Here is a 20195-nt window from a genome sequence, read left to right as displayed (position 1 = left end):
TTCTCCCCTCCCATCTCCTTGAGAAGGCAAGTGATTAGAATTTCATTTTGCATATGAAGTAATGTGAAACATATTGCAATATTAGTCAAAAGTTGCAAAAGAAAATACAGACCAAAAAGCAAACAAGAAAAATAAAGTTTAAAAAGTATGCTTCACTATGCATTATAAATTCATTAGTTCTCTCTCCAGATAACATTTTTCATTCTGGGTCCTTTGGAATTAATTATCTTGGATCATTGTCTTGATTAGAGCAGTTAAGTTTTTCACAGTTGGTCATCCTTACAATATTGCTATTATTGGCTACAATGTTCTCCTGGTTCTGCTCATTTTACTTTGCATGAGTTCATATAAATTTTCCCAGGTTTTTCTGAAACCATCCTGCTTGTAATTTCTTATAGCACAATAATATTCCATCATAATCATATACCATAACTTATTCAGCAATCAGCCTCTTGATTTCTAATTCTTTGCCCCCTTTGTGAATCTTTTTTTCTCTCTTTTTCTGCTTCCTATCAGTACCTTCTCTGTAAGTACTAGCCTAGGAACATCTAACTTGTGGAAGGAAACTTCAGCTAATTGCCATTCTGGGAAGCAAGTGTTTTCTTACACCACATCTCCAGATTAGAATTGAAGGTACTTTTTACCAAATTGAAGGTGGTTTTCCACCTTCCTTTCCAATTATGTATATTTCCTGTTACTACCTTTCATGCTCTTCTCTGTTTGAAACTGACATGCAAGCTGCTCCCCATATACAATATCTCCTGCCTTGTGCTTTCAAAAATACTTTAAAAATAATTCATTTTGGTTATTCTGAGATTGACCAACACACCATAAAGAATATATCCATTTACAAGGAAGAACAGATAAAAAGGATTGTATAGGAAACTTCAAATCTCTATTATAGGGGACAGCTAGGTGGCTCAGTGGGTAGAGATGAGAAATTTGGTTCAAATGTGGTCTTAGACACTTCCTAGTTGTGTGACCCTGGGCAAGCCATTTAATCCCCATTGCCTAGCCCTTACCACTTTTCTGCCTTAGAATACTGATTCTAAGATTGAAAGTAAGGGTTCTTTTTTTTTTTTTTAAATATATAATAAGTGGAACACAATTTCAAAGCCACCCAGCCTATGTCTCTGTCTGGCTCTTCCATCTGTTCCTTTCTGTGCATTAAAAGAATACTTAGGGGGCAGCTGGGTAGCTCAGTGGATTGAGAGCCAGGCCTAGAGACGGGAGGTCCTAGGTTCAAATCCAGCCTCAGACACTTCCTAGCTGTGTGACCCTGGGCAAGTCACTTGACCCCCATTGCCTACCCTTACCACTCTTCTGCCTTGGAGCCAATACACAGTATTGACTCCAAGATGGAGGGTAAAGGTTTAAAAAAAAAAAAAAGAATACTTAAACAAATTTTTTCTCTTTTTTTTGCTACCATTATCATTAACTCATCTCTTCCTCTGATTATACTCTGACTAAAAAAAAAACCCCAAAGCCTCTCCCTTTTAACAGAATCAAGCAAAACAAATATATTCTGGTTGTGTCTGATAATGTATATACCTCAAGGTATAACCTGTGGTCCATCACTTCTCTGTTAATAGGCTGCCTTTGTCCTTTTGTTTTCATAAGTCTGGAATGTTCTCCCAGTACACAAAACATAGGTTAAGTACCATTTCCTACTGGAAATCTTTCCTGATACTCTCTTTTTCCAACCTATCCTCATAGCTGTTCATACTTTTGCCTTACTGAAATTACTTTTTATTTATTTGTGTTATATCTTTTCTAGTGGATTGCTAGCCCCCTAAGGACAGAGACTTTCATTTTTTTCTTTATATATGCCAGTACAGAATTGTTAAATGCACTTATCAGAGTAGGCTACCTTGACCTCACTGACCTTGTGGTTGAAGCAGGTCTTGTGAAAGTTCTGGAAACTTACTTCACCTGGAGCCCTTTGATCTGATCAATGTTAATTACACCTGGAGCCCTTTGACCTGGTCAGATGTTTATCACATATGGAGCCCTTTGATCTCACTAGATGTTAATCACTTCTCCCCATTGAAGTGTATTTAAACCCTGCCCTTTCTGCCCCACTTCGAGCATTCCTGCACTGGTGCTGTATGATGACTCTGAATTGTAATTTCCTTACCTTAGATTAAAGACCATAATAGTCTTTTGCACATGTTAACTTATACATATATATAGATATCCTATACTATTTGGATAGCTTTTCTTTATGTACACATTTTGTGTACCTTGAATTTCTAGAATATAAATGTACTCATTAAAGAAACACAATACACTCAGAGTCAAATATTAAATAATTTAAAATTACAATAATTCAAATAGGTCAAGATTTTACTAGTGTGACTACTTCCTCTGCATGCTTCATTTTGGGGGGATGGGAAATGACAATTATAAAATCATGACAAATTTCACAAACACTTAAAGATTTAAGACTCAGTAATTTGGCAATATAAGAAATATAACATTTATTAAACAGATGTGATCAGAATGCCCTGTTGGGTTTTAGGTTAGGTACAAATTTTAAAACTGGTATCCATACTGTCAAGAAGTTTACACTTAATGGTGTACATTTATAAATTTAACACCAACAGATAGTTAACAATATACAATCTGACTTATGTTTTTCCTTGTTAAAAACTCTGAACTGAAACATCCCCCAAAAGAATATTCATTACACATAGCAGAACAAAAAAAGAGAAATATTTATGAATCCATAAATCTCCATTTTATAATATTTGCTTAAAGTTTACAACATCTTTATGTTATCATTTTTTTAACCCTAACTAAACCTAATACTCAGTATCAGTTCCAAGGCATAACAGTAGTAAGGGCTATGCAAATGGGGTTAAGTGACATCTGGAGTCACACAGCTAGGAAGTGCCTGAGGCCAAATATGAAGCTAGGTCTTCCTGCTTCCAGGCCTGGCTCTGTATCCTCTGAGCCACTTGGCAGCCCCCTTTGTTACTTTCAAAAGTGTCCTTCTAGTCTGTTCTTCCTTCAGAACTTCATTTCCACTGTGTGCATTTAAAAAAAATGTTTTAATGGTCCATTTGTTTGCATCACTGTTTTTTTAACAAAAAATTTTTTTTAGCTAACAAAAATCTGCCTTATTTCTCTTCCATCCTTCTCTTACCCCAAATTTGGAATAGAAAGAAAAAAAAACAATATTGCAAAAATGTGTAGTTTAGTAAAAAAAAAAGCTTCTCCATTGACCATGTCAAATTGTCAGATTTCTTTGTTGACCATTTCCCAGTGACCTCATTCTGATTTAAAGTCTTTCATTCTCTATCAGAAAGTAGGGAGCATGTTCCATTATGAATCCTCTGGAACTGTGGTTGGTGATTATGCTGATCATATTTCCCAAGTCTTTCAAAATAGTTTGTCTTTATAATACTCTTGTCATGGTATTGTTACTTTGGAAAAAACCACAGAATTATTTAATATTCAGAAAAAAGCAAGTCTTTAATAAGACTAGAGATAGATCCAATATTCAGCCACCACACAGAGCCCAGCACCACGATCTACATAGGGCCTACACTCTGGAGACTCTGGGGACATATCTGGGGATGTAGGTATAGCACTAGATGCCAGCCACGAAGAGGGGCAGAACTTGGTATGGCAAGCCTGCATAGACAAACTGCAAAGAGATTGCAGCCAGCCTCAGGGGTATCAGGGAGCAGTCAAGTATAACAATTATAAAGGAAAGGGTCAGACTAAGAGCTGGGCTTCCTGAGAGGACTTTAATACAATGAGAGAAGCTTCTAAAACAAATAAAGGCACTCAACATTTTTACTATATTTACTAATCTCACCCAAACTAGGGTCCCCAAATGGTCCAAGGTCTATAGTTCAGCCCAAAACAGGTATGCCTGGTACTGGAGTTTCTTAAAGGGCAGGGATAAAGTTGAGGTGTCCAGATTTCACATTGACAGTATAAATTGTTCTCCTGGTTCTGTTTATTTCATTCTACATCATTTAATTCAAGCCTTCCCAGGTTCTCTAAAACCATTTCCTTTATAATTTCTTATAGCACAATAGTATTCTATCACACGTACACATATTATAACTTGTTCAACCATTCCCCAGTTGATGATCCCTTGGCTTCCCATCTTTGTCACCACAAAAAAGAGTTATAAATATTTTTGTATATATTTGGAGTTTATTTTGCTTAGGAATAATCCCTCTCTTAGTCTACCCTCCTAGTAATCTCGTTTCCTTTCTTGTCTGTCTCCTTTTCCCCTATTGAATGAAATTTCTGTACCCAACTTTAGACAACTTACATGATAAGTTGCAGAGAAGTATAGCTCTGTATGGATAGGCAGAGTTTCCTTACTTGGAGTTACCCATAACCCCCTCTCAAAAGGCCAATAAAATGCCATAGGCATTTAAAATATCTCCTGACTTCTTAACCTGGCTTTTCTATCTTGGGACTTGTTTGATTTCTCCATCATTACTGAGCTAACCTCATCATTTTGTAAGATCTCCATAATAGTATCGGCTTTGTCACCTATCTCATCACTACTCTCTGCCTCAACACATGCTTTTCAGCTTCTTTTTATGTTTTCTCTCATTAGATTAAAAAACTCATTGAGAGCAGAGACTGCCCCCATTTTGGGGGGGGTGCTGAGTTTTTGCATCACTATTGCTAACCCTTCTACTCCCCAACACCCCTCCCCCTATTAAAAACACTCTTGCAATGAGTAAACCTAGTCAAGCAAAACAAATCCACATAGTAACCAAAATTCATGTTTCTTTCTATACTCTTATAGGGAAAACAAGAGGAGTTAACTTAAATATTTATCTGGGTTCAGAAGGGTGAGTAGGAGACAGGAATGGACAATAGTCTGGGACCAAATAAGTTAGGGAAACTGGGTTTAGCTGTTTGGAAATGGCAGTTGACAGGAGTGATAGTTGGGCCTTACTGTCACACTGCTCCACTAGACAGGGAGTCTGTGAAACCAGCAAGTAAATGACAAGAGGGTTTATAAACAAAAGTTTAATTCAAGTAAACTATAGTCTAAAGGAGGAAGAAGGGGTTTCTATTCTACCAGTCTATGGGCAAGCCTCAGGGAAAGGATTAAAAAAAGAAAAAAAGGGTAAAGCCGGGCAGCTGGGTAGCTCAGTGGAGTGAGAGTCAGGCCTAGAGACAGGAGGTCCTAGGTTCAAACCCGGCCTCAGCCACTTCCCAGCTGTGTGACCCTGGGCAAGTCACTTTACCCCCATTGCCCACCCTTACCGATCTTCCACCTATGAGACAATACACCGAAGTACAAGGGTTTAAAAAAAAAAAAAAGGGTAAAGCCTCAGTAAATTATCTACACTAAGCTAAAACTATAGCAGGGCAGGGCACAATGGAGATCAGGAAGGAAAGTGGGATATCCTCACTACAGAGTCCTGTCTCACTCCAGCAATGTTGCAGCTCTTCCAGGACCATGGTCAGTACTCCTTCAAGTGGGTAGATCTGGGAGCTAACCCAGCCCAAGTTAACCAGCAGCAACTCAGGTTGGGTTTAACAGTCTCTACCAAAAATCTCCCACAAGCAAATGACAGTCTTCCTTCTGGATCCCAGGAAATCAGGGTACAAACTCCACTTCTTCTGAGGTCTCCCAGGGGTCAGTTACAACTTGTCCCCAACCACCATGGAGTCCATCTCAGAGAGAGAAGCCACACTTCCTGCTTCCCCATTCCATTTAGAATCCTTCAGCCCTGCCTGCTAAATCTCCTAAATACTCATTTATTAATCTTCTTCACAACAATACCCTGTGTCCATTATCTCTGACAGGAGATAGGCAACATGATTCATATACTCTGAAGACATGGATGATCATTCAGTTACTCAAAAGTTATTGAAAAAGTCACAGAACATGAGGTCATTTAGCTAAGTTAGGTCATTGTCATCAAAACTAGTACCCTCTTATTCCAAAGACTTTCAAATCTTTGGCATTTTGTGTTGTATTATTTCCTTTGCCTTTTTTGTCGAGTTTTCCAGGTCAATCAAGTAATGCTTTAGCAGAATATGCCAAAGAAAAAAGCTGCCCTCTAGATTTTAATAGGTAGTCTGCACGAGTTTCGGGGTGGGGGTGGTGGAGGGAGTGAGCTGATAAATGATTAACAACCAGCTCTAGGGGAAAAAATGTATAAATGATACACTTTTAGATTTAATTTTCATCATGAACATTTTCTCTCTTTAAACAATCTACAAAGCAATAAATCAAGCCTGATTTGTAGCATTTGCTAATTTCTGAGTAAATATTAACACTGAAAATTTAACAACTTGTTTCAAGCTGGTGCAAGTTGGCTTTGGCACATACCTGGTGGTAGCTAAAAATAATTGGTGGCCAGACTTCTCATGACGAGCATCTTGGCTCTTTGCTTGGTCAGTAAATGACAGACAGTTCATTACCAAACCTGTGTTGAATGCTTTTACTACTTGGTAGGACTAATCAGAGCTTGTGCTATGTTGGCATGACCTTTGAGAACCCAAGGCCATTTCTGTAGTATGATGAAACATCAGAGTAGGATTTTAGTGACAGTTTGATGATTTAAATTTTTAAACCCTTATCTTCTGTCTTAGGATTGATACTTCATAGCTGTTCCAAGGTAGAAGAGCAGTGAGGTCTAGGCCAGTGATGGTGAACCTGTGGCACAGGTACCAGAGATGGCACTCTCTGTGGGTATGTAGTCGCCCCCCCCCCCCAGTTAATTACTAGAAAGGCAGAGGGACTCAGGCAGAGCTGTTCACTTCCCCCTCTCCACTGTGCCTGAAGACATTTTTTCACATCACCTGCCTCTCTGTTCAACAGCCCAATGGGAATGCTTTCTCCCTTCCTTGTGTGGGGGAAGGGGAGGCCCACTCAGCACGCGGTAGGGGGGAGCAGGGCATGGCATACGGTCTCTAAAAGGTTTGCCATCCCTAGGCTAGGCAATGGAGTTTAAGTGTTTTGCCCATACAGGTAGGAAGTATCTGAGACCAAATCTGAAACTAGGATCTCATGTCTGCAGGCCTGGATTTCTAATCCTTCAGCCACCTAGTTTTGTAATATTCTCTATCTCTTGCTTTGTCTTAAATTCTTTCCTTTCCCATAGGTCTGACACTATTCTATGTTCACCTAATTTACTTATAGTTTCCTTCTTTATATTTAAGTCATTTACCCATTCTGAATTTATCTTGGTATAGGGTTTGAGATGTTGATTTAAACCTAATCTCTCCCATACTATTTTCCAATTTTCCCAGCAGTTTTTATCAAATAGTGGGTTTTTGTCCCAAAAGCTGGAATCTTTGGGTTTATGGTACACTATCTTGCTGAGGACATTTACCCCAAATCTATTCCATTGATCCTCCCCTTCTGTCTCTTAACCAGTACCATATTTTTTTTTATTTTTTTATTTTAAACCCTTAACTTCTGTTTATTGACTTTTAGGTGGAAGAGTGGTAAGGGTAGGCAATGGGGGTCAAGTGACTTGCCCAGGGTCACAGAGCTGGGAAGTGTCTGAGGCCGGATTTGAACCTAGGACCTCCTGTCTCTAGGACTGGCTCTCAATCCACTGAGCTACCCAGCTGCCCCCTACCATATTGTTTTGATGATCACAGCTTTATAGTACAGTTTAAGGTCTGGTACTGTTAAGCCCTCATCCTTCACTTTTTTTTATTAGTTCCCTTGATATTCTTGATCTTTTGTTCTTCCAAATGAATTTTGTTATAGTTTGTTTCTAATTGAATAAAAAAGTTTCTTGGTAGTTTGATAGGTATGGCACTAAATAAGTAAATTAATTTGGATAGGATTGTCATTTTTATTGTATTAACTAATCCTACCCATAAGCAATTAATGTTTTTCCAGTTATTTAGATCTAGTTTTAATTATATGGAAAGTGTTTTGTAGTTGTGTTCATATAATTCCTGTGCTTATCTTGGCAAATAGATTCCTAAATATTTTATATTGTCTAGGGTGATTTTAAATGGAATTTCTCTTTCCAACTCTTGCTGCTGAGTTGTATAAAAGATCCCTTTTAGCACTACTATTCTAGGATGTTACATTTAGTATAAATATTATATGGCAGGGACTATAAAGTAAGGAAAAGTCAGCATGGAGTAGGATTTTTTTTTTTTTTGAGAAAGAAGTAAAGTTTGACTGTCCAGTGAAGAGAATATATCTAATCTAATCTATCTAATATCTAACATAGTGTGATGGTTGGCACATCATCCAAACTCAGTATAGAGAGTACTTGTTGATTAATTTCAGGTGAAAAGAACCAAGTGGCTTCCATGAGAGGGAATAAAGAGATTGGCTTTACCTATATTTTGGTGGATAAGTATCAGGAAGGAACAATTCCTAGACTATCTTTTCTTCATAAAATAAGAACCCTCAGGAAAAATTAGAGAATCATAGAGATAAAATAGATGTTTAGAGTTTATTTGAACCTGTGTGTTGTAAGTGAAGGGAGATAGGTATGAAGGAAGATAGGATGGATGGGAGAAAGGAGAGAGGAAGGTAGAGGAAGGAAAAGGAAGGTAGCAGTCCCCAGCCCTAGCATGGGGAAATTGACCAGAGCCCTCAAATGAATGATCAGAGAGCAACTTTAGGGTTTGAATAGCTGGATTTTATTTTAATTAGAAAGGGAAAGGTCTAGGGAAAACTAGGAGGTAGGAAGAAAGGGAAAAAGGCATGTAGAGAAAGAAAGATCAGGGTCTCAGGGTAGAGAGCTCTGCTTCCAGGGTGGAGAGAGCTAGCTCACCTCCAGGGTCAGAGAGCAGACCCTACTGGGTAGAGAGAGAGGAGAGCTCAGGGTCCAGAGAGAGAAAAGGCACCAAACTTTCCCTTTTATACTTTCTCTGACTCCTCCCACAAAGGAAGTGGGAGGTATCAGGGGAAATTGTAGCAGAGAGAGTCCTGGGAGTTGTAGTCTTCCAGGGCTTACAATAATTTCAAATGACATAAACCACAGTGCCTTTAAAGCTTCATATGGCTTCAAGTCTTTATCAAATTTGAGATTTTTTTTCCAACATTTACACTAGGCTAAAAGTTTGCAACATAACTATTATTCCACTGATCTATATTTCAGTTAGTAGGACCTACTTCCCAAATGGAATAAAAGTTTCTATAATAATCTAACAAGTTATGATGAACTCTCTTCAGTCGAAAGGCTTTGTAATTTCTTGCCAATAATAATTTATAGATTTTTCCTCTCACATCTGAAAAATATCATTGCTGTATTTCAGATATATCCTTCTCTTTATGACCCCTTTTGTTTGTTGGTTTGTTTGTTGGCATAGATGCTGGAGTAGTTTGTTATTTCCTTCTCTTTGAAAATAACTATTTCTTTATTCAGAAAGATTATGTCTTTCTTAAACTCATGCCATGTGGAACCCCTCCTTTTTTCAGATTTAGGAGAAATTTTCCTCCTCCTTTTTGAGTAGAGAAGTAATAAATGATAGAAACATAGATTTAGAGCTAGGAGAAATCTTAAAAGCAATTTAGTCCAAATCCCTCATTTTACAGATAAGGAAACTGAGATTTAGAGAGGGTGAGGGTCAGGGTCATACAGCTGGTAACTGTCAGAGTCTACTTTTGAAATGAGTCTTCCTGACTAAAAGTCCAGTGTTCTTTCCGCTATATACAATGCCTCTCTTTTTTGTTTAGTTTGTACATTGATCTTTGTTTCCTTCCTTTTTTTGTTAGACTCTTTTTCCTGAAGGAATAATTCAGAGGAGATTTGACTGTGGGAGTGTACAATGTTTGCCTTTATAGCAGGGTACTTTGGGAAGAAATGCTTTTTGGATGAGTAGGGATCCCTCTGCTGGAGGAATGGTGGAAATTCTTCTGTTGGGCTCACAAGGTAAAACCTCTGGTTAAATAATCAAGATTATAAGAACTCATTTCCTCCCCTCTTGTTGCCAGTGGTTGGTTAGTTACTATCCTGGCTAATTGCTTCAAGCTATTTCATTCATTTCTGATGAGTGAAAATCCCATGCTGTGTAGCTCTGAATGGAATGATTAGGAAAAGACCTTAGAGAGAAATTCTGTTGTTCTTAGCCCAAGAGAACTGTGCAAGCCTTTCTAAGTACAACCATTTTCATTAGCACCCACATTTTCTCCAATGTTAGCAGCCTTGCCTAACTGTTTATACTTATTCTTTCCTTTCACTCCCATAATCCAAAAATCTTTGTTTAAATTTATGTTGTGAATTCATAAGGGATTGGTTTCTATAGCTCAGGCTCCTTGCTATTGATTTTCTCAGTGGTTTCTGGATGGAGGTGCCTTTTTCTTTGTCTTTTTCCTACTTGTGATCATTTTCTTCCACATGCTTCAGGAAGTTATCTCTGCTCTGAGTACTTAATACTCTCCATGCATCTTAATTCTTTTGACTAGAATCTTGCACCTTAACTTGTTTGTTTATAGCAATGCCTACAGCATGCTAAATAACATAGACCTCTCCAGACTTGTCATGGTAATATTTATGGGACATTCTTTAATGAATTATGCCTAACTCCATGATATCTATACTATACCATTCTAATAGACTCATATACACATAGCCAAAAGGACAACACCAGGTTTGTGAAAAGGCCTAGAGCAATGATGGGCAAACTTTTTAAAGACAGGGCCAAAGGAAAGGCAATGCTCACCTGTCAGTCTGTTTCTAAGGCAACTCTTTCGAAGTTTCATTGTATTGTATTCTACTCATTGTATTCATCAGATTAGGAATAATGTCTCCTGGCTGGACAGAACATTTCAGGGGGCCACATCTGGCCTTCGGGCTATAGTTTGCCCACACTGGCCTAGAGCAATGATGAGGAACCTTTTTTTTTTTTAATTTAAATTTTGAATATTTTCCCACAGTTACATGTTTCATGTTCTTTCCCTTTCCCCCAAATCCCCCCACTCCATAGCCATTGCACAATTCCACTGGGTTTTACATGTATCATTGATTAAGACCTAATTCCATATTATTGATAGTTGGACTAGAGTTATTGTTTAGTGTCTACATCCCCAATAATAGATGGGGAACCTTTTAGAGATGAAGTGTCAGGCCCTGCCCTGACCCCACCCCCCAGACCAAGTACCTCCCTCAGAGACCACCATTCTGTGTGTGTTCTCTGCCCCCATCTGAGTGTTCTGTGAACTGCTTCCCAGCCTCACTACACCTAGGGGAGGTAGGAAGCACTCCCATTAGATTGCTGGGTAGGGGGGGCAGATGATGTTGTCAGGCTTGGGGAGAAGGAGAGGGAGAGGGACACAAGCACTGTACTCACCTCTAGTTATGTGAGCTGTGATCCCCTCAAACCTAAAAGAAAAAAAAAGCAAAAAAGCTCCAGCTTATAGGAAAACCCTTTATTTATGGGAAAGTATAAGCTTCTGGTTAAATTACATCATCCTGACACATTCACCCCATCATGTTCCAGCCTTCCTGAAGGGCGTATTCTCCAAATGAACCTTTTTAGAAAATGGTTAAGGTTGAAATCAGGTTTTAATCTGGATGCAGATTGTTTGGGAGATTGACCAGGCACTATTGTGTTTTCCAGAGCTTCTAGCTCACCTGTTCTCCTTCAGGCAGGCACCCCACTTTGAATGCAAATTGAACAGGCTAGGTTAGTAAAAGATGAGGGAAAGAAGAATGCAAATTAAGTCCAAATTTGCTTGTGAAAGAAACTGGGGAAGGGAGTTGCAGAACAGCAAAGAAGCTATTAGCTTAGCTTCCTTTTCAGATCACAATGCTATAAAAATTGTAATTAATAAGGGTCCATGGAAGAAAAAAAAATTAATTGTAAACTAATACTATTCTAAAAAAGGGGTGGGTTAAAGAAAAAATTATAGAAACACTCAATAATTTCATTAAAGAGAATGACAACAAGGAGACAACATATCAAAACATATGAGATACATCTAAAGCAGAACCTCAGGGAAAATTCATATCTCTGAATACTTTTATTAAAAAAAAAGAGAAAAAGTAGATCAATGAATTGGGCATGCAACTAAAAAACTAGATAAAAGGACAAATTTTAAATGTTCAATTAAAAATTAAATTGGAAATCCTAAAAAATTGAAGGAGAAATTAGCATAATTGAAAGTAAGAGAACTATTGAACTAAAAAAAAACCTATGATTTGGTTTTATGAAAAAACAAATAAAATAGATAAGAATATTGGTTAATTTGATTTTAGAAAGGGAAGGAAATCAAATGACCAGTATCAAAAATGAAAAGGATGAAGTTACTTCCAATGAAGAGGAACTAAAACAATCATTAGGAGCTATTTTGCCCATTTATATGACAATAAATCTGGCAATCAAGGTGAAATGGATGAATATTTACAAAAATATAAATTGCCCTGATTAACAAAATATTTTGAAATAGAATACTTAAATAATCCCATCTCAGAAAAAGAAATTGAAGAAGTCATCAAAGAACTCCATAAGAAAAAATCCCTAGAAGCAGATTGATTCAGTGAATTCTATTAAACATTTAAAGAAATAAAATATTATTATTAAAAAATTTAAAGAACATTTAATCCCAATATTATATAAACTATTTGGCAAAATAGGCAAAAAAGGAATTCTAACAAATTCTTTGTATGACACAAATACGGTCCCGATACTTGAGCAGGAAGAGCAAAAACAGAAAAAAAATTACAGACTAATTTCCTTAATATTCGAATATTGATGAAAAAAATCTTAAAGTAAATACTTGCAAAGAGACTATAGCAATTTATCATAAGGATCATTCACATGCCCAGGTGGGATTTATACCAGGAATGCAAGGCTAGTTTATATTAGGAAAACTATTAGCATAATTGACCATAGAAATAACCAGACTAATGGAAATCACATGATTATCTCAATAGATAGAGAAAAAGCCTTTGACAAAATATAACACCCATTCCTATTAAAAACACTAGAAAGCATAAGAATAAATGAGCTGTTTATTAAAATTATAAATATCTAAAACTATCAGCAAAGAGGATAAGTTAGAAGCTTCCCAATGAGATGAAGGGTTAAGCAAGGATGTTCATTATGATCAATATAATTTAATATAGTATTAAAAACACTAGCTTTAGCAATAAGAAAAGGAAATGAGGAAACTAAACTATCACTCTTTGTAGATCATATGATGGTATGCTTAGAGAATCCTAGAGAATTGTGTGGAGTAAGAAATTAGTGTGTTATTCTCAAGTTATTAATATCTAAAAGTTGGTGACTCCCTCTTCCCCCCATATCCTTACAAAAGCTTTACAGCTTAAGTGAGTCTGGGAATTGCCCTAGGTGGAAGTCCCAAGCTGATGATCTCAGATCCTGAAATACCTGGTGATCAAATCATAAGTACCAATCTTGAGAACCTTTTGTCTTAGAAGACTCTCCTATAGTATCTTTATATTTCAATTATTGAAGCTTCTTCAGGGAGGTCAAGCCCAATGACTTGACTGATCCTCACATCAGCCCCTCCTAGATAATGCAGCCCTGAACCACTCCCCTCTTTGTATTTGTCTCCAACTTCCTGATCATTTCTTTAAAATATGGATTTGCTTGGAGGTATCCATTGTGAAGCTGTTCTCCAATTTCTTGAAGATGTTAATTAGCTTGAATGTATTCATTGCAAAGCCATTGTAAAACTATTCAACATTCTGTCTCCTACTATTGTAAAAATGTTATAATCCCTTCTGAGAGACTTGATTGCATCAGGATTCTCCTATTAGTAAGGAATTTTTCTGTGAATTTTGGAGCATTTGTCTTGGGTCAGTAATTTGAGACAGTGCCCCACATTTTCTCTGTATCCCTTTGGGGACATCTGTCTTGGGTTTGTGACTTGAGACATTGCCCCTCCCCTATCTCTCTCTCAATAAAGCATTATATTTTAAATAATTGATTTCCATGGTTATATATATTTTTAATAAGTAGTAAAAGAAGGGGGACTTTGAAATTTCCAGGTACCCTCAATTTCCATTCCATACAAGAATCAACCAAAAAAAAAACAGTTGAAAAGATTCATAACTTTAGCAAAGTTGCTGGATATAAAACAAACCCATATAAATCATCAGCATTTCTGTGTTACTCACAGAGTCTAGTAGCAAGAGATAGAAAGAGATATTTCATTTAAAATAACCAGATGGGCAAACTACAGCCTGAAGGCCAGATGGGGGTGGAGGGTGGGCCTGAAATGTTTTATCCAGCAGGGAGACATTATTCCTAATCTGATGAATACAATGAGTAGGATACAATACAATGAAACTTCAAAAGAGTTGCCTTAGAAACAGACTGACAGGTGAGCATTTCCTTTCCTTTGGTCCCTTCTTTAAAAAGTTTGCCCATCACTGCTCTTCTAGACAATAAAAATACTTGGGAATCTGTATGCCTGGACAAACACAGGAATTATATGAATACAATTACCAAGCACTTCACACAAATAAAGTCAGATCTAAACAATTAGAAAATTATTAATTGCTCATGGGTAGGCTGAACTAAAATAAGAAAAGTGACAATTCTACCTAAATTAATTTACTTATTCAGTGCCATTTCAAGCAAGCCAACAAATATTTTATAGAACTAGAAAATAAAGTAAAATAATAATAAAAATAATTTTAAAAATCCATCTGGAAGAACAAAGGATCAAGAATATTAAGAGAATGAATGAAAAAAAGGTGGACAGTGGCCTAGCAGTACCAGATCTCAAACTGTACTATAAAGCAGTAATCATCAAAACAGTCTAGTACTGGCTAAGAAATAAAATGATGGGTCAATGAAATAGATTAGGAGTAAATGACCTTCGCAATCTAGTGTTTGATAAAAATCCCAAAGATCCCAGCTTTTGGAACAAGAACTTACTATTTGACAAAAACTGCCAGGAAAACTGGAAAATGTTATGACAGAAACTGTTATGGGGGTGCAAATGGTGAACCCCCGGGTGGGGGAAGGAAACCTTTCTCAAGAATGAGAGGACTCCAAACTTGGCTTAAAAGTAAACTGAAAGATTTATTAGTAAGATAGAATTAATGACCAGCAAGATAGCATGAGTGGAACAACTATGGGGGCTGCTCCCTGAGTACCTCCAGTTCAGGGTTTTTCTTATTCTTTACAGTAGTGTGGACATAACTTCTTGCATTCAGGCATTCAGTGGGTGGGGGATCTACCTGAGATCCTCCGGGCTTAGGCTATCAAGGTGTGGCTGGAAGGTGTATTTCTTTGTCTTTCCCAAGGATGATGGTCTTTGTCTCTGGAGTCACTAGGACTGGAAGGGGAAGGGAATTTCCCTGTTTACAGCCTGCCTGAATTAAGGGGTACAGGGTCCCTGCCATCTCTGCACAATGCCCATAACCAGTATCTCACACTCTATACCATGATAAGGTCAAAATGAGTATGTAATTTAGACATAAAGGGTGACGCCATAAAGTAAATTAGGGAACATAGAATAATTTACCTGTCAGGTTGTTGACTTTGAAAAACACAGAACTATTAAATAGTCAGAAAAGCCACTCTTTAATAAAGGAAAAGGGGGACAGGGCTGATTAGGCCTCCACTCAGAGCTGCACATCACACACCCTATACAGAGTCTGAGGATTGAACACTGCTTGCTCTGGTCCTTGACCACTTAGGAGTGCAACCATGCTAGATGATGACTCCAAGGAACAAAAGAAATTGGGGAACTTATATACCATTTGGGAAGATCCAGGGGCTGGGAAAGATGATTGACATCATATTGAGGGATACAATCAAGCTTGGGAAAGGGATCAGAGCTAGAGGCTAGGGTGTAAGGGAAGGGGCTACTTACAATGGATACTAAAGGATGGTCCCTGCCTAGGTGTGTCTTCCTGGGAAAGGGTCTCTGGTACCATGGACAAGACTACTTAAGACAAAAGGATATTTAGCATTTACCCTAGGGTCCATTATTCAGTCTGCAACTGCTAGCCTGAGATTCCCTTCAGGGTGGATTCTCAAGGGAACAGGGAACAAGCACAAGCTTTGGGGGTCTCCAACTCACAAGCCAAATCTAAAACTTGGGGTTCATCAGATCCCACCAGGCCACAAGTTTGGGGTCTCTAGATTCCACGTTGACAAGGTGTATGGAGAAGGGAAGAATTTATGACTAAATAAGAGATAGAGAACATTATAAGATATAAAATGAATAAGTATGAATATACTAAAAATGTTTTGTACAAATAAAGCCAATATAACCAAGATCAGAAAGGAAACAACCACCTGGGAAAGGGTTTTTATAGCAAATTTCTTTGATAAAGGTCTCATTTCTCAAATTTATAGAAAACCAAGTTAAATTTATAAAAATACAAGCCATTCCCTGTTTGACAAATGGTCAAAGGATGTGAACAAGCAATTTTCAGATGAAGAAATCAAAGCTATCAATAATCAAATGAAAAAATGTTCTAAATTACTTTTTGTGGATTGCATTTTTAAAAATTTAATTTAATTTATTCAAGTTTAAATGATTCTTATCATCTCAGTCCCTTCTTCCCTCCCCCAATCCCAGAGTTGACAATCTAAATTACTCTTGATTAGAGAGATGCAAATCAAAACAATTCTGAGGCACCACATCATACCTATTTTTTGGCCTGGTTCTGATTTCCCAAATTAGGAGGCACACTAGATAATGTAAAAGCAAGAGGTACTGTTTTATTGCAAGCTCAAGCTTGGGTCCCACAGCCTCCAAGGCAAATGGAACAGGGAATGAGGGGCCTATCCAGATTATATGGTATAAGTACCAGGGACTTGGGGGCTGGATTTTTTTTTTTTTATTCAGCAGATGCTATTGTTTGAGTGCCTTCTGTCATTTAGCAGATGTTTCTGCTTATAGGTCTTCCTGTCATTCAGTAGATGTTGCTGGTTTTGGGTTTTCCCATTATTCTACAGATGCTGCTTGTTTGTGTCAGCTCTTATTATTTGGGGCTCAATTGGCTTCTCAGGCCTATCACTATCAGATTGAACAATATAATAGTAAAGGAAAGTGATAAATGTTGTGGGGGATGTGGCAAAATAATTCATTGCTGCTGGAGTTGTGAAATGATCCAGCTATTCTGAGGGCAATTTGAAATTATGTCCAAAGGGCTATCAAATTGTGCATACCCTTTGATATAGTAATACCTCTACAAGGTCTGTATTCCAAAGAGAATTTAAAAAGGGTGAAAGGACCCACTTGACAAAAATATTTATAGCAGTCCTTTTTTGTGGTGGCAAAGATTTGGAAATTGAGGGGATGTCTATAAACTAGGGAATGATTGAACAAATTGTGGTATGTGACAGTTTGTGGAGTGAGAAATTAGTGTGTTACTCTCAAGTTATTAATAGTTATTGATATTCCCCCCCTCCCCCCCAATCCATTTCTCTTTAAGCTCCCTTCAAAACAAGATTAGTATACCTTTTTCCCCCGGTAGGACTCTGTTTTGAATTGAGTCTTTTGAGTTTGTTTGGGAATTTGCCTGAGGGGAATGAGGGAGAACAGGTAAGCTAAAATCTCTGGAAAACATAGTAGTGCCTTGCCAATCTCCCAATCAACTCTGCATTCAGATTAAAACCTGATTTTAACCTTAACCATTTGCTAAAAAGGTTAATTTGGAGAATACACCCTTCAGGAAGGCTGGAACATGATGGGGTGAATGTGTCGAGATGATGTCATTTAACCAGAAGCTTATATTTTCCTATAAATAAGGAGTTTTCCTGTAAGTTGGGGCTTTTTTCTTTTTCTTTTTCTTCTTCTAGGTTTGAGGGGATCATAGCTCACATAACTAGAGGGGAGTAGAGTGCTTGTGTCCCTCTCCCTCTCCCCAAGCCTGTCAACATCACCTGCCCCCCTGCCCAGCAGTCTAATGGGAGTGCTTCCTACCTCCCCCTGAGTGGAGTAAGGCTGGGAAGCAGTTCACTCAGCACTCAGTTGAGGGGCAGGGGTAGGGGGAAGACACAGAATGTGGTCTCTGGTGGGGCATAGGCAAGATACTTGGTCTGGGGGGTGGGGGTGGGAGTGGGGCCTGACACTTCATCTCTAAAAGTTTCTCCATCACTGCCCTAGATGGTGCTCCAGGGCCTAAAAAGAGTTCTAGAAAACTGAAATGATTATCTAATTCTTAACAGCAATTCTACCAGAAAAGAGAAGAGTTTGTTTGTTTGTTTGTTTATACTTATTTTTTATTGGGCAGGATTCAAAAGATGTCATCATTTCCCATTGATAAGAATGTATTAGACAAAACCATAATATTGAAAACTATGAAAAAGTAGCCTAGAGTGTGTTGTTTTTAGAAAAGGAAGCAGCCTCATTATGTTTGTCCTCGCAGAGTTCTCTTCCTTTTCCTTTTCCTTCCTAACTCTATGTCAGACTCTGTGATGTACGGGAAGGATGAGAAGAGGGCTCTTGCATGGGAATATCTATTTGTTCGGGCATCATTCAACTTTAAATCTTTACTTGAAAGGAGCTCTTGGCAAACATTCCAGGACCATGTGTAAGTAGAGAAGGTATCATAAAAGGACTCATTTCCAGTTTCTAGCCCAATCAGATCACCTCGAATTTTGCGCCAGAAGTTGAGCATGTCTTTCCGGTGTCCAAGGGCGACTCCCAGATGGTATGCATCAGTAGCTTTCTTTACCTGTGAAAGGAGAAAGGTCAGACATTGGAAATGAGTACTTTGGAATAAGGATGGATAGGGATTGGGACAGCCTTCAGGACCTTGAAATGGCAACTGTAAGGTGTGAATATATCACACAAAGCAAAACACACAGAAAGGAATCTAAATGAAATAAACATTCTATATGAAACTTCTACAGGTTTTCCTACCAATTAAAAAAAAATAAGAAATCTACATGTTACTTTCAAAACTGTTCTGGCTGTCTGGAGTTTTATCTATTTAGTCAGTGCCTCTTTTGGGGTTGATGATGGAGCCATGATTCAATAATATATTTGGTGTGTTGCTAGAATAATCCTTTATTAATATCTATTCTTTAAGATAGCTCCAATTCCATTTTCTCAGTGTAGCAGTCTCAGTCTAGCCACAGACTTATCTGAACTCCTAAAAAGAACATTAATTGTCTCCACCATTCATACAACATTGATCACAAGTTGCCTTCTATTGTTAACAGTATTTATATGTATGTTTTCAACTAGAAATCCATAGAATCAGGAACTATGTGTCCTCTTCTCTCATATAGTCAGTATAGAGCTATACCTAGAGTCAGAAAATCCTGGGTTCAAATATGGCCTCTGACACTTATTAGCTGAGTGACCCTGTTAAAATTCTGTCTCCCTCAGTTTTCTCAATTGTAAAATGGGGATCATAAAGCACCTCCCTTTGGGTTGTTGTAAGAAACAAATGGGATACTGTTTGTAAAGTGCTCAGGATAGTAGATCCTTAAAATATGCTTGTTTACTTTCCCCTTACATTTTATATCTCCCATCCACAGCCTATCCATAGTATATGGAAGGTGCTCAGTAATATTTGTCTAAGGAATAGAAGGAAGCATTTCCCATGTCTCCCAACATGCTAAAAATGCTCTTGAGCATTGCTGTTGTTTTTTTCCTGGGATATATGTGTAGTGGGGTGTGTGTGTATGTAAGTAAGGTCATATATAGGGGTAGTGTGGGGGGAGAAGGGCAATCAAGAGAGAGAGAGAGAGAATGCACAAAAATCTTCCAGAGGATATCATCCCTAGTCTGTTTCTGAGATGAGAAAGTTGCTAAAAGCCAGATATGTCTGCTGTGGCTTGGGCACAGAACACCTAGATTTCCCAAGTATGCAATAAGATAAGCAGGACTGATAACTAAGATTGGTTCTACAGAAGAGTTGAGAGAATGTATCTTTCTCCATTGCAGAGGTGGGGCATTATGCAGATACTTGTCATAATTATGTGTTGATAAGTTTTGCTGAACAGCTCTGTTTTCTTTCTTTTAAAATCTTTGTTACAAGGGGTAGTCCTAGATAGGGAAGGGGAGAGATATGTCTAGAAATGAATATACTGTTGAAATAGAGGCATCAACAATAAGTTTTAAATTCTTTTAAAAAGAAAAAAGATAAAAGCAGTAACTTACTAAAAGGGTAACTTGTTTCAAATCAGGAGCTGCTAGTTCTCAGTCCTAGATTTCAATCATCATCATACTGTTTACACTAGTAAGTGTAAGTGTCTACAATAATAGTTTTTTGTTATTCTGTTGTGTCCAACTCTTTGTGACACTTTCCCTCTTACCCCCTCCCCCCCTCCCC

The 20195-nt window shown here is 37.8% G+C and overlaps 1 protein-coding gene across 1 annotated transcript in view; it reads right to left on the bottom strand.

The window, feature by feature from the left end:
- Window positions 1–18145: 18145 nt before the first annotated feature.
- The window catches only part of EFCAB3 (EF-hand calcium binding domain 3), a 23702-nt gene continuing 21652 nt past the window's right edge, over window positions 18146–20195 (bottom strand). Inside the window, exon 9 of the mRNA XM_044673525.1 lies at window positions 18146–18587. Within this exon, the coding sequence (XP_044529460.1) occupies window positions 18261–18587 (327 nt within the window). The 3' untranslated portion in view covers window positions 18146–18260. The remainder of the gene's footprint in view (window positions 18588–20195) is intronic.

This window comes from Gracilinanus agilis, chromosome 4, assembly GCF_016433145.1.
Source record: "Gracilinanus agilis isolate LMUSP501 chromosome 4, AgileGrace, whole genome shotgun sequence".
Lineage (NCBI taxonomy): Eukaryota > Metazoa > Chordata > Mammalia > Didelphimorphia > Didelphidae > Gracilinanus > Gracilinanus agilis.
The sequence above is the reverse complement of the archived record's forward strand: the minus strand, read 5'-3'. Positions and strand labels throughout refer to the sequence as shown.